At 50.9% G+C, this 14,735-nt stretch overlaps 5 protein-coding genes across 5 annotated transcripts; 2 read left to right on the forward strand and 3 right to left on the reverse strand.

Annotated features, from left to right (window-relative positions):
• Positions 1-3,734: 3,734 nt before the first annotated feature.
• Positions 3,735-4,758, forward strand: AKAW2_12043S (RTA1 domain-containing protein; the record flags this gene model as incomplete). The annotated part of the gene is made up of 3 exons (XM_041684595.1): positions 3,735-3,906; positions 3,966-4,208; positions 4,277-4,758. The coding sequence occupies 3 exons, from the start codon at positions 3,735-3,737 to the stop codon at positions 4,756-4,758; spliced, it is 897 nt and encodes a 298-aa protein (XP_041538763.1).
• A 152-nt stretch (positions 4,759-4,910) lies between these two features.
• On the reverse strand, positions 4,911-6,575 carry AKAW2_12044A (Zn(II)2Cys6 transcription factor; the record flags this gene model as incomplete). Its single annotated transcript, XM_041684596.1, has 3 exons — positions 4,911-6,219; positions 6,309-6,391; positions 6,444-6,575. The coding sequence occupies 3 exons, from the start codon at positions 6,573-6,575 to the stop codon at positions 4,911-4,913; spliced, it is 1,524 nt and encodes a 507-aa protein (XP_041538764.1).
• Positions 6,576-8,561: 1,986 nt separating this feature from the next.
• AKAW2_12045S (NADH:flavin oxidoreductase/NADH oxidase) lies at positions 8,562-9,894 on the forward strand (the record flags this gene model as incomplete). The annotated part of the gene is made up of 2 exons (XM_041684597.1): positions 8,562-8,735; positions 8,797-9,894. The coding sequence occupies 2 exons, from the start codon at positions 8,562-8,564 to the stop codon at positions 9,892-9,894; spliced, it is 1,272 nt and encodes a 423-aa protein (XP_041538765.1).
• A 244-nt stretch (positions 9,895-10,138) lies between these two features.
• On the reverse strand, positions 10,139-11,321 carry AKAW2_12046A (zinc-binding alcohol dehydrogenase family protein; the record flags this gene model as incomplete). Its single annotated transcript, XM_041684598.1, has 3 exons — positions 10,139-10,827; positions 10,893-11,010; positions 11,064-11,321. The coding sequence occupies 3 exons, from the start codon at positions 11,319-11,321 to the stop codon at positions 10,139-10,141; spliced, it is 1,065 nt and encodes a 354-aa protein (XP_041538766.1).
• Positions 11,322-11,717: 396 nt separating this feature from the next.
• POX1 (fatty-acyl coenzyme A oxidase) lies at positions 11,718-13,963 on the reverse strand (the record flags this gene model as incomplete). Its single annotated transcript, XM_041684599.1, has 4 exons — positions 11,718-12,395; positions 12,444-13,110; positions 13,157-13,530; positions 13,598-13,963. 4 exons carry the CDS (start codon positions 13,961-13,963, stop codon positions 11,718-11,720), a joined length of 2,085 nt encoding a protein of 694 aa, XP_041538767.1.
• Positions 13,964-14,735: the final 772 nt, after the last annotated feature.

Consider the following 14,735-nt stretch of genomic DNA (forward strand, 5'->3'; position numbering starts at 1 on the left):
GTCTACCCTATATTATCTAAATGAGTGGGAGCCAACAAACCACTACAGTAGGTCCCATTCGAACTCCTTAGGCACGTTTCATTCCAGCCTGCCCAAACGCTATCGATCACGGAAAGAGCCGGAGTTCCTCGTGCGATTGTAGCGTCTAGGCCACACTGTGCCACAACGTTGTCATGAAAGGTAGATAGAGACTGGCCACATTCAGTTGAACACACAGTGTCAGTCAGGCTGATACTCTTCTAGACTACCATGATAGACCCCTCTTCCAAGCTTCAAAACATGTTTGTCGCATTTCAATGTGGCGTATAGAGCATCTTTACAGCTTTGTGTGAGGTTGGAATCGCTGAAATCCTGGCTGGATACTAGTTGAACTGAACTAGTCTTGGAGTCATATGCTTCATGCGGAAGCAAGGGCGATTGGGAGTTGTGCCCGAGACCACCCTGTGCCAACAGGGATAGCCATAAGAGAACGGAAATGTGATGAAACGACCACATCATGCCTAGTTGCTGCAAGTTTGACCCCAGCAGCGATTGAATCGTGATTGAAAGCAACACAGAATTTTCACTTTCTCAGGTCATCTCAGCGATCGTTCTTATGTCTTACAACAACTGTCAAGACGGTACAAGACCTACAACAGGGGCTCAACGGTTGTAATTTTGGACCCTTAGCCTACCCGAATGATCCGGCCATTGAAGCTCAAAAAGGCGACATCGGAAATTGTGGTAGAGATTTGAAAGCAACTAGCGATCCGGACCTGATTCCGATGGTTCGGGGACCCGACCGGGTAAAGCGTGAAGTTTAGTGTGCAAATAGTCGACTCGTTCAGGGGCCTTGGCACGAGCTTAGCCCCATTATCCCTATCGAACCCTTAAGGTTCCACCCAAATGCAGGGTTTGTTGGTCCACTAATTGGGCATTTGTGCTGACAAGAAGAAATTTTCCCTTCTAGTTCGACGGTGGGAAGGTTTCATAATCTGGCGGGTGTTATCGCACCTGCTTTCAGGCCTAACAACCAAGATCGAACCGCCGGAGGTCGTTCTCGGATAGCATTCGCTAACAGCCAATACGTGGAAGATCATCTCTACAGAAGGTCCACTGCTTTCGCACGGATAGCCTTGCGGCTCTGGGGTGTCCTCGCCGCGCCAATCCAGATCATAGAGACCTTGATATATCCACAACCTCGGCCTAGTCTAACACGCAGTCGGAGCTCTTGAACCAGGAGGCTGTCTCGACATGCCTTATCGGGTTACTGGACTTCTCCATCGCCGCTGCTATCCACATGGGCCAAGACTTATCGGAGATTGACCGCTAAGGTACAGCCATATTGAGCCTATCGAGTTCGTCTCGGGATAACCGAGGTTTATTACGATTTTATGGTGAAGACTTCGTCCGGCCTACTCCCGATTTCCTTACCAAATCCTCTTTGACTTCGTTCCAACGCAGACTTGCGGAAGATATGAGAACAAACAAGGTATCACGCGCTGTACACATAACTAGATAGCCTCACACTCGCTTTCACTTTCTTTCAGAATCTGCAAATGTTACCCTCAGAGCCGAAACCTTTAACAACTGACCCATTACCCGAAGTTCGTCATTGCACCATTGGCTGCCTAGAGTATCCTCTCTGGCGACACGACATAATGACAGATGTCGGTGATTTCAATTCGTGTCGAAGGCTAGTCAGATACATGCCGTGGGCCTAGATATAGAATTTCATGATACAGAAAACAGGGCCTTCGCGAAAAGAGGGTAACGATCCTAGTCGCTGTGGCCGGGACATTCTGCAATTCTCCGAAGATATATAAACGCTGTTCCCCCTCGCTAACCTAGCTCATTTTCTCCAGTATTATTCCAGTAGTATTCCTATGTGCATATATACGCACTACTTTCGTGCTTGGTGTGTTCCTGGCCAGTCAGACGGCAAGTCCGACCACGACACGTTGATATATTTAGCCAATGCCAAACCAGATATGGATGAGTGTCAAGGCCGACAGATTCCAGGAATCACGATGGCATAGGTATCAATAATCAAAATGTGGGCTATTAAAGGCCTGTGATTCGTGACGAAGATTGCGTGTGCCTTTGTTGCCACGAAGGATATGATTGCGATCATTACATGCTTATGAACTAACATATGACCACAAACCGTTTCGCCATCCTTGGTAGGAAAATTGACCTGCAGACTCATCCATTATATAAGGCGACAGCGTTGCTAAAGTCTGTTATAGGTCGAAGTAGTACCCACAGCTAATTGTGGCTGGTGACGAATATTCTTCGATACCTATAATCATTCTAGCCACACTGGCCACATATATTCTGGGAATCACACGGTCGCTGTCTATATGTTTTCGACCATCTGCCTGTCTGGTGAGTTAGTTATTGGGCCTTTATGAAGAGCCCTTGGAGGAGTTGGAGCCATGAAGCAGCTGTTTCGTGATGACGCTCGCAAATATATTCCAAAAAAGCGGCTGCTAAGGTTCATGGGCTGGTAAACTGTAACTGCGGTCATATCGAGCGGAACTGGACACTCTATACCTACTTTATTGCACTCAATCTAAAGTATCTAACTTGTCCTATTATCTAGTCTAATTTTAGCGTAGTGTTATCTGATTTTGCACGTTTAAACGGTTCGTGAAACGGAGAAGTTTTCTCGATTCCATAATAGACTCTAGGTTTAAGGCCAAGGCTAAAACATTGTTCACTGCGGCTAGCAATTGATGTCCCTTGAAAACTCCTTTTCCTTCAGCAACTACTTCTGAGCATTACGAAAACGTGGTGGGTTTGCTTGGTGGAGCGCAGTGCATTCTGCCACCTTCGTATGTTCGTATACTCGGAAGGGAGGCTCGTAAATTCGTATATTTCGCATAGAGCAGCCCCACACCGGAGACACTCCGTTTCCAGTTTTAGACTTTTAAGCTTTATTTTCAGGCAGTCTATCTAGGGCAACGTATGTGATTGGTGACCTTAATGGAGTGCATGTACTTTATATCAATGGGATTGCTAGGTTGAGCACTTACGGTTTTCAAAGGAAGAGCGATTGCAGCCTTTTCTGCGGGGGACCTGGGATCGAGGCCTGGTCTGCGCCACGAACATCGTCTACTACTGAGTAAGGCAAAGTGTTCGACAACGTAGATATGTGAGAAAAGATTTCCCTTCAATGTCTGGATCGAATATGAGTGCCTGGATGGCTAGGCTTTCTTCAATATTCAAGGCCTCGGTCTGTCAGTATCACGATGTTTCGTTGGGTGAGGATTGTCAGATAAAGTCCATACTGAGAAAATATCTCCAATTTCTATATTAATCTAATCTACCAACGCAGGCCTCCATTCCATTATCCTCATGTATTTATCGAGCCATCGAGTCCTGAGGCTGAAAGTCCACGTGTTGGGATGTGGGCGTTACGGCTATCACCCCCAAACAGCAATCTTATCATCTCAGAACATATATAAATATCAATCCGCCGTATACATCAGGCATTTCATGAAAACTCTGTAGCCTATCCCCTCTGCGAGTAAAAACTTAGATGTTAGTCCCTTGGGTCACGGCGGTTAGGGCGTGGCGGACCGCTCGATCTCTCCGCGGACCCACACGTATTCGTATATGCTAAGGTTCGAAGGATCTCAGGGTCCAATGCAGCGATTTGGATATTCTTATATTAATCTCATCTCATCTAGTGCTACAGTCTCCATCCTCATCAAATCTTTCCTTCATTCCGTACCCCTACTATACCCAAAATGGCCTCCCAAAACGACACCAATGTCACCTTCGTCCTCTATCGATACACTCCGTCGATACCAGCTGCTGCCATTTTCACTGCTGTTTTCATCATTTTGGCCATAGTCCACACCTATATGGCTTTCAGGTACCGGTCTAAATATTTCATTCCCTTCATTATTGGGTTACTTTGTAAGTACATTCCCCAGCATATAACCCATCACCAAACTAACTGATACCGATATGAACAGTCGAAGCAGCCGGCTACATCGCCCGAATCTTTTCCCACAATGACCCCCTCGCTCTCGGTCCCTACATCGTCCAGACCATGCTCATCCTCGTCGCTCCTCCACTCTTCGCTGCCTCCATCTACATGACCCTAGGCAGATTGATTCTCTACCTCGACGCCGAATCTGCCTCTCTCCTTCGCGTGAAATATATCGCTAAGATATTCGTCGTCGGGGATATTATCTCCTTTCTCTTGCAATGCGGAGGTACCTATACCATACTACGCCATCATAATTCTCTCAAAAGCCCCTCTAACGAGCTATTTTTATTGCAGGTGGTGGCTACATGTCCGCCGGCAGCCTCTCCGCCATGGAAGACGGCGCGCACATCGTCATAGGCGGTCTAGCCGTGCAACTTCTCTTCTTCGGATTTTTCATCATCGCTAGCGCTATTTTCCATTATCGCGTTAAGAAGAATCCGCAATACTACACCACTAGACAAGTGGCATCCTCCTCCCGTCGCGACTCGTGGGAATGCATGCTGTGGTGTATTTACGGGGCGTGCGTACTCATTCTCATTCGGTCGATATATCGTGTCGTTGAGTTTGTGGAGGGGAATGATGGATTCGTTATGCATTTGGAATATCTGTTGTATATCTTTGATGCCGTGTTGATGGCGCTGCAGGCGATGTTGTTGTTGATTGGGTATCCGGGACGGGTGCTGGGAGGGGTGAAACGGAGGGATGTGGGTGTGCCTTTGGAGGATAGGGCGGATTCAGAGGAGAGGTTTTTGAGAGGTGGGAAGGTGGCTGTTTAGGTTTTGGAATTGCGATGGGTTTATATTCTGGATGAAATGGGTTGGGATCAGGAATTGGGTTTATGGAGTTTTTTGAGGCGTATAATTATGCTATATAGAAAGTTTATTACTATTGATTATGATCTTCATCAAAGCGGTACATTGGGATAGCGTTACACCTCCTGCATTGCCATCGGCCACTGCATCAGGGGCATCAGCGCCTCATCTCCCAGCTTCACAACCAGCATATGGGTGTTCCGGATCTCTCTTGGAAATGCGCCTCGTAGATACCACAAATCCTCAAATAGAAGCAAGATCACATAGAAATGTGCCAGGATCACATATGAAAAGCCTTCGAAGACACCAGCACCTTGTCCCTGCTGTATCGACAAAATAAACGACTGTGATATGAGATGCGGCCACGACAGGACAGCAGCTTCTTCGAGATCGGTCTGAATATCCATTGAGATTGAGCTATCGCGCTCACTAGCTGTGAACCGAAAGACGTAGAGAATGCGCATGTACATGTCCTCAAGACGATCGATCGTGCTGATCTGTTCGCGTAGGAGTTCTGGGATCGTTTGGATGTTGGGAGATCCATAGGAGTCTGGGCTTGGAGTGTCTTCCACGTTCATCCCATAGTCCTGGGTAAGAGTGTTTGTGAAGGCACGCAGTAAGGAAATCTGCTGGGCGGCGCCTTGGGAGAAGCGGATAAATCGAGGGGGGGCGCCTTGTAGACGTGGAAACACCGGTGTTGGTGATGTGGCCGGAAAGTCCTTCCAGTGCTCATTTGCGTGAGAATAATTCATTATTGTCCGTAATCTGCTGATCCGAAGGACAGCATAGTGCTCTCCTACGAAGGCTCCCAAGCCGCGGACTAGGTGCAGCCAGTCAATCCAGGGTTCTCCGGCTGAGTCACCATTGTGGAAGCCCATCCCCTTATCGCGTAAGGCGCGAATGCGCAAGGAAGCAAAGGCAAAGGCGACAATTAGGATGGAGCCACAGAAGATGTATTCGGCTGTACTAGCTGTCGCTTCTGATAATGCGTGTCGGAAGCCTTCAAGGCCTTTCTGGTGGTGATCGAGGATCCGGTGATAATCACGAAACGAATTTGCTTCGGGATTGTTTTGAAAATTTGGGTCAAGATTTGGGTCCAATGATTTGGCTTCGGGGGATTCTGCCTCGCATAGTGCATGCGTGCCGGCCAGCGCAAGGAGAAGATGCATCAGATACTCTTCTTCTGCAGCTAGGGTTGGGATGACTCGCTGCCAGATCAATTTTCGCTCCGGATGGAGAGCCATTCTGCCAGAGACATGGACCATGAAATGCGTCAAGAGACTCATGTCTGGCATGTCAAGACCCTCGTTTTGATGAGAGACCTTCGCTGATTCAGACAGCGGTGGTATGTGCAGATCTAACGGCCGTAATGGTTGCCCTACATTGTTGCTCGCAACGCGACGAGCATGCCCTGCACTTGTGGGACTGTTGACTTGTAAGTCAGATACTGGAGCTGAAAAGGGGTCAACGGCCACATAACGTCGTCCCCATTGACGTGAGGTTTGGGCACCTACATTACATGCTCTTCTGGTGGTGGAAATGAGCATGGTTCGTCACGAAAGGAACACGCACCACAAACCGGTCTTACTTCATCACACTGAAAGGGGTCAACATCGCAGCTGAACTTTCTGCGTGGCGCTTATACGAACCTTGACCCGGCGTAGCTTGCAGGTGTAACAACCTTTGCGGGATTTGTTGTGGCGCGCCCGTCGCCTTTTAGGATTTCGCGGAGGGGAAACATCGGGCAATGAAGCACCCGTTGAGGATCGGGTATCAGACATGATTTGCTCCCGAGCGAGGCCAATATCGCAATCTCATTGGTCTCGGGAAGGAGCCAGTTGCGAGTGGGAGAAACGGCCTGGAAGTTGGAAAGGTTGATGAGGTGGTGGTGATGCCCTCACCCAAACAGCTGGTACGGGAGGCTAAGTAGACCATCTCTGCACATTAGGCGGATTTAATTCCTGACAGTTCATACACAGCCACAGACAGAAATAGAATTATAGATTTATTCTTCTATCTTTTTACTGAGAATACTGGTATGCATTGTGATGTACTTAATAGCTGGGTGGTGAGCAAAGGGCGGGTGGTTTGGGGGTGTCCCAAACTCAAAGTATATCTTGAACGCTTATCACGTGGAAGAGGCAAGTTGTACTCTGGACGGGACTCATCCCGGAGGTGCACTATACTGGGATTCATTGATGTTTTAGATGGATCAATGAAATCTTTTTGATCAGTAGAAACTTCCATCGCATACAACTATCACCTCGGTTCTAATCTCGCACAGTACATGCTTGTCCACAGTCGCAAGGGTGGCCATTATTGGTGGACGACATGCTAGATCTCCTGGGAACTATAAGCCTCCACAACATCAATTCCAACAGTAAAATACACGCAGAAGAACAAAAGCCACATCTCTCCCTAGGGTTTGCTTAAGTACTATTTCCGGCAATGGCTGCATTAGACGCTACCCTAAAGCTTCTTCGACCCTCTACTAGGAGGAAGGCAACAGGTTAGGGCTAGTACTATGAGTGTATTTCTAAGCTACAATGTGGCGCCTGCTGCATAGGTCTATTTCTAGCCGTCCCTGCTATATTACATACAGTTCAGTTCAGTGCAAAACAGTTGTCAAAAGGCAGCATAAGAACGAAGGAACCACGGTTATACACGGCATATTCCTCACTTCCTCCAGAATGTTCGTCCAAATGCTTAGTAGCTCACTATGGGATAGCCTTGTTCGTTGATGTATTGAGTAAGGTATTACTAAAGTATCTGCGTTATTTTCTGAGATTAGCTGAAGGAAAATAGATGACATTGATGTGGAGTCAGTCAACGTATATACATGTGATACTGAAACATTTCTGCCACCTTTATAATGATCAGAAGCGAAGAAGAAGCGAGGTAGTGATCATGTCGCCGTATATTGTGTAACAACCTCCAAATACACGATCCGATGAAATTTCTTCGAATAGAGCCCTTCACTGCCAGTAAATCATGCCGGAATAAATCGAGATCATTTCCCTAACTTCAACTGAATATGGTAAAATATCATTGCATGGCCCTGTTGCACCACCACCATCCACCCGAGAAAATACCGATTGACCACAGCACTAGCGACAAGCCACAGCGCTTACAGCCGCATCCTCTAGCGCAACAAAGACACTCGGGGCCAATTCCCACACGTGGTGAAAATAAACTTCTGACCAGGGCGAATCCCTGAAGTGGCACAAAGCTCGCACAGACCCCCTTCCATTAGAAATCCTATCCGTTGGTCATACAAACTCATACTTTTCTCATCCCTTTACCCCTTGTTCGGCCTTCTTTCCGAGTCGTGGGGACATATTTCGGAGACATTGGGGCAATTTTCCTCCGGGTGCTGAATAATTCCCGGTGGATCCACGATGATGATTTGCCGAATGGGTGTCCATCAGTGGAGCATAACCAACTTGGCTTAAAGCCAGTTGGAGGCTGAGGATCCCCGCGAAGCTTCCATGCCATTGAAGCCACACTTGGAGACCCAGAAAAAAGTCAGACCATTAATCGGAGACTTCGCCCGATGCGGCAAAGATGCAGATTCTTGTCGATGCCACCTTAATCAGTATACCTCCACTTTTTGGATTTCAAATCAATTTCCACTCGCTTCTATTCCCCATGGGACCGTATAAAAGCGGTATTTCCTCTCAATTGAGTCTCCATCTACTATCCCATCCTTGTCTATACCCATACTACTACTACGTATTCCCTTTAATAATATCCTTCTTCACGACATCATGACCGTCACCACCGATCTCGTCAACCACCCTGCTCAGGGTATCTCCTACTTCACTCCCGCCCAGAACCCCCCCGCCGGTACCGCCGCCAACCCGCAAACCAGCGGCAAGCCGGTCCCGAAGCTCTTCCACCCGCTCACCATCCGCGGCGTCACTTTCCAGAACCGCCTTGGTGTATGTACCCAATTTCTCAGTATCTTCATATTTCATAAAATCGACTAACAACTGGTATTAGCTCGCTCCTCTCTGCCAATACTCCGCCCAAGATGGCCACATGACCCCCTACCACATCGCCCACCTGGGCGGTATCGCCCAGCGCGGTCCCGGTCTCATGATGATTGAAGCCACCGCCGTGCAGTTCGAAGGCCGCATCACACCCCAGGACGTCGGTCTGTGGAAGGACTCTCAGATCGGCCCCATGCGCCAAGTCGTCGAATTCGCCCACTCCCAGAGCCAGAAGATTGGTGTTCAGCTCGCCCACGCCGGTCGCAAGGCCAGCACCGTCGCCCCCTGGATCTCCGCTACCGCCATGGCTACTGAGGAGCTCGGCGGCTGGCCCGACCGTGTTATTGGCCCCAGCGATATCCCCTTCGCTGACTCTTTCCCCAAGCCCAAGGCTATGACCAAGGACGATATCGTGCAGTTCAAGAACGACTGGGCTGCTGCTGTGAAGCGTGCTGTTGAGGTCGGCGTTGACTTCATCGAAATTCACGGTGCTCACGGTTACCTCATCTCTTCTTTCCTGTCGCCTGCTGCCAACAACCGTACCGACGAGTACGGCGGTTCCTTCGAGAACCGTATCCGTCTGCCTCTTGAGATCGCCCAGATCACTCGCGACATCGTCGGCCCTAACATGCCTGTCTTCCTCCGTGTCTCCGCTTCCGACTGGCTCGAGGAGACTCTCCCCGAGCAGAGCTGGGGTACCGAGGACACTGTCAAGTTCGCCAAGGCGCTGGCTGACCAGGGCGCTATTGATCTGATTGATATCAGTACCGGTGGTGTTCACGCCGCTCAGAAGGTCAAGTCTGGCCCGCTGTTCCAGGCACCTTTCGCTGTGGCTGTTAAGCAGGCTGTCGGCGATAAGCTGTTGGTGTCGGCTGTCGGTGCTATCACCAACGGTCGCCAGGCTAATGACCTGCTTGAGAAGGAGGGTCTGGATGTCGCTCTGGTCGGTCGTGGGTTCCAGAAGGACCCCGGTTTGACCTGGACTTTCGCCCAGCACCTCGACACTGAGATCTCCATGGCGAGCCAGATCCGTTGGGGATTCACTCGTCGCGGTGGTCGCGAGTTTATTGATCCTAGCGTTTACAAGCCTTCGATTTTTGATGCTTAGATGATATATAGCGGTGATGCTTAATAGACTGTACATAGAATAGACATGACATGCCCGATTCAACCATCTCATTTGTCTTCATATGCCATTCAACCTTATACAATCTATAATAATGGCAAGATAACTCAACGCTACTTTAAATAGAATGTAAATAGAAGGGACATATCCTACACCTATATTGCCCTCATCTTATACAATCTACATCTTATCCACATTCCCTCATCGCTCCACAATAGTAATAATCTTACAGGCCCGGCGTCTCCGCAACCCTAAAAACATACTTCACAGCACTCGCCTTCCCATCCATCAAATCCTTCATCGCGCCCTTCACGCCCTCCAACCCACCCTCCCTAACCTGCCACGGATGACCCTTGAACCGCCCATCCTTCAACGCACGACTAAACCACCGACAAAACACGTAACACAGATCCCGACAATCATCCACCCCGTTGGCCTTCTCATGCGCCGCATTCACCCACGTATTCGTCGACAACAACCCGGGCAGATCATTGGGATCCCGGGGGAGGACATGGTCCACTTGTCCTCCGGGCGTGACTACCTGAGTGAGGACGTGTGCGCTGGTAGCGTCAACGATGGTGTCGAGGGCGTTCTTGATGTTCAGGTTCAGGGATTTGATGGAGGCGATGGTGGAGTCGGTGCCTGGGCGGTAGTCGATTACCGTGTCGCCTTTGCTGGGGTCGAGTAGGGATTGCACGTACGGGGACCCGCTGCCCGCGATGGCGATGATCGGGTGAATGTTGCTGGCGCGGAGGAGCTTGATGGCGAAGGAGCCCACGGCTGTGCTGCCGCCGTAGATGACGAAGGGGGTGGGGTTGGTCGTGGCGCTGGGTGGGGACCATGGGGTGGGCAGGGCGTGGTGGTGGTGGAGGGAGATTACGGCTGTTAGGGCTGCGAGGGGGATGGTTGCAGCTTCTGTGGGTGGCAGGGTGGTTAGTGCTGTTCTGTGGACGGGATGGGGATGGAGATGGGGATGGTACCCTCGAAGAAAACGCTCTCCGGCAGGTGAAAGGTGGTGTGTGCCCAGGCCACGGCGTACTCGGCGTATGAACCACCGGGCTTCAGCATCTCGTGGAATGCGGCGACACGGTCGCCCTCCTATATTCATTGAGCATGCGCATACGACATGGCACAAGTTGTGTAAGGTATACCTTGAATTCCACCACGTTCTTTCCCACCTTCTCAACCACACCGGCGATATCATCGCCCTGGTTCACGCCTTCACGTACATGCTCATACCGGGAGTAGAGGAAGCTGTTCGGGTCATTGGCCAATTCGGCGACCTTCCAGTCCTTGGGGTTGGAGCCGGATACGACGACCTTGATCAGGACTTGGTCATCGTTGATGCTGGGGATGGGCGAGTCGATGAGCTTGGTGCTCGGGCCGGGGAGGTTGATGATTTCCTTCATTTTGATGGTTGGATGTCGTGATAAGTGATACACTCAATTGGTATGGGAAATTGGTGGATAGGGTATACATATATAGAAGCTACTATGGACAGGGGTGCTGTCTGCAGCTAAGCTCCGGGGAAGTGAAGAACATTATTAAGCAGGGTGGGGATACCTGATGTCATGAGTTGTTGAATGTTGAGTTTCATGACTCGGGCTCGGCAGTCCAGAAAATTAGAGCTGAAGAATGCCGGGTAGATGGACTTCCGAACCCGTTGGCCCGTGCTGCTGGTGATTGCTAATGTTTATTAGAACCTTTCCATGTATGTCCATTGTAGTCTATAGATCTTCTAGTCTATATCTATTCTGTCCACCACATTATGCACATAATAATAATGTCTAATCCAAGAAAGAAACTCAAAGCTTGCTTGGCCGCTCGTTCTTCAGCACCGCCGCATTCCACGGGTACGGATCGAACACCAGATCATTGACCGGGTTCTCCTGGCTGGCCCGCCGGAACAAGTCTGGGTACACTTCACCATCGTACTTGCCCAGACTGCTGTCCAGCTGCCAGTCGGGGATCTTCCACGAGTCTACCAGGCGCACCGCATGCGGGCGGATCTCATCCAGCAGCTTCATCACCGCATTGGTCTGCGTCAGGCCGATCTGTCGCACTGTCACCGCGCTAGACGAGAAGAACTCGGATGCCTCACGCTCCAGTGTGTGCAGGGCATACAGACGGAACAGCTTGTGCAGGATGCCCGCGGTCTCGGGGTCCAATGCCCCGGTAACCTGGGGAGACGTCACCGCCTCGTAGAAGTTCTTCACCACCAGGTACTGCGAGTGAGCCGTGGACAGGCGCCAGAAGTCGACCAGCAGGCTGTTCCAGGACCGCTTCTCAGCATCGCGGTGCTTCAGCGCCTCGAATGTGAGGTGAGCCGTCCGCCAGGCAAAGGCAGCCACAATGTCACTGTCATTGCCGAGGATATCGAAAGAGGCACCCTTGTCGCGGCGCGAGAGGTATGCCTGCAGAATGCGGGATGTGTCATTGTTGGATGCCTTGCCGGCAAGGACAGCGCGGGCAGATTTCAGAAGCTATGCACGTTAGTTATAGAAAGTTATTTGAGGAAGCGAGTGACTTACGTATCTCGCCACCTGCTGTGTCAGCATGTAGTTGTCACCCTCCCAGGTGAGCGTGGGCAGGTAGTCCGAGTACCACGGTCCAATGCCGCTGTAGCTGCTGTAACCGTGTCCACCACAGGCACGACGGCACACTTCGAGACCTTCACCTGCCGTCGTACTGGCCAAGGCTTTGAGACCACACGAGGTAGCATGCAGATCAGCCAAGAGATCGGCACCAGCCCGCAGTTCCTCCGGACCAGCACCCCGCTTCTCCTGTGCGGCCTGGGCGGCTGCCTTCATACGGTTCTGGTTCTCTTGGTAGAGCCGCATCATTCCGCGTCCGGTGAAGTGCAGGGCATACATAGATGCCAGCAGGGGCAACAGCCGGACCTGCACCATCTTGTAGTTCAGCACCTGGTTCTCGCCCACATTGCCGGTGGCATCACGGTCCTGGAACTGCCTCCGCACGGCGCAGTAGCGGGTGGCAATGGTCACACCCCGTGCCAGGACACCACCGGCCTGCAGCACGATGTTGGAGCGCACCCAGGTCAGAGTACCATAGATAAGAGACGGCGACGCAGGACGCATGTACTCGTTGGTGTCCTTGTTAATGCGCGAGAAGCGGGCCAGCATGTTGATATGAGGGATCTTGACCTTGTTGAACAGGAGGAAACCATTGTCCATAGTGCTGAATTGGTCAGTCATAGCCACACCGCATCGGTCAGACTACTTACTTGTAACCGAACTTCGGACCGATGTCTCCCACGTAGACGTTCTCCAAGGGTTGATGCGTGTTCATGTCACGAATCTGGACCACAAATGGATGCGGGCCGTAGTTCTTGCCGCCGATGAAAAGCTGCGCCATGACCACAGCGTGGTTGGCAGTGCGACCCAGGGATCCGATCCACCACTTGGAAGCTGTCAAGGTGGGAGAATGGATAGTGAAGGTCTTGTCCTCGGGGTTCCAGGTGGCGGTGGTCTCCAGTCCACGCACATTCGAACCGTGGCCCAATTCCGTCTGTGCATAGCATCCCAGTATTTGATAGTTCTGTGCCGGCTCGAGGAAGAGTTTGTGTTGCTCGGGGGTACCTTGTTCCCGCAAGGTGACCTGTCCGCAGTCTTCATTAGCTTCTGAATAGGGTGGCGTGAGACAAAGAAACGAAAACGGAACATACCAAAAACATGGATGCATGCAATCCATAAGGAGTGGGCTCTCCAAGCAGTTCATTGGCAGCATGTAGCTCCTCCTGCGACCATTTGTGTTCCACCGACAACTGCTGCAGGCGCTTGGCTTTGGCTAGGGACCGCTGGATCCGCTCTGTCCGGCCCTGCGTGTGATTCTGTGACTTGTCGAAAACTTTTTCCGCCTGCAGGATAGACAGCAGGTGCTCTTGACGAACCAAAGCCTCCTTGGTGTGCAGCAATTCAGCCAATTTGTCAACAGCGACATTGGACTGATCGCGCTCGTGCTGCAGAAGTTGCGAGCCCTGCGGGTCGGCCGGCTTCAGAGCCTTGACCCAATCCGGTGGTGAAGATGGCATAATGATAGTAGTGATGATATAGTGGAGTCTGCGGGGGAGGAGAACGTGGGAGAAAAAAGAGAGAAAAGGTATGATGTTGGGGGGCGTGACAGATGTTATAAGCGGTCCTCCACGGGGAAGCCGAAATGATGATTTCGGTCGAGAACTCCCGTCGATGGGCGCTGGACCTGCTCCTTTGGGTAATAGCCGAGGCTCCCTAGGGGTAGTGGCCTCGATGCCTGAGTGGCCAATTCCCGGTGACCGACTGACCGCCTGCCGCCTGACTTGTTCTGCCGCTCGGCTGACACGTTTCGGGGTTCCCCGGTAATTTTGCCTGCCGGAATCATCTTATCTTTCTCTTGTCTCTGCCTGGATCCTCGGGCATCCCTGGCGATCTGATACCTAACTTATCCCGACCCGACTTCATGCACAGTCAGATAATAACCCGGGATGGGATAGAATCTTCTTCGATGGACAAAAACTGCCAGGTAACTGCCTCTACGAATTCTAAGTATTCTTGGCTTGGTGTCTCAGCCGCGTGCTTCAGTCGCGTACTACTCCCTACTACAGCCGGCATATCCGCCTGATGAGCTGAACTTTCGTCAGCAGCCTATTGATGCGATGAGACGGAATGCTTGATTGTACTGGATCACCAGAATGGCGCTGCATTATACTTCACATGTGCTGTCCATATGCCCCCTTCCATGAGAATTCATAAGATTGGCGACACTTCTATATTCTCTGCGGATCCACTCTCACATGTGAGAATCTGGGTGCTCCGTGTTCCCCTGGT

The sequence above is a fragment of the Aspergillus luchuensis genome, chromosome 1 (genome assembly GCF_016861625.1).
Source record: "Aspergillus luchuensis IFO 4308 DNA, chromosome 1, nearly complete sequence".
NCBI classification, from domain to species: Eukaryota; Fungi; Ascomycota; class Eurotiomycetes; order Eurotiales; family Aspergillaceae; genus Aspergillus; species Aspergillus luchuensis.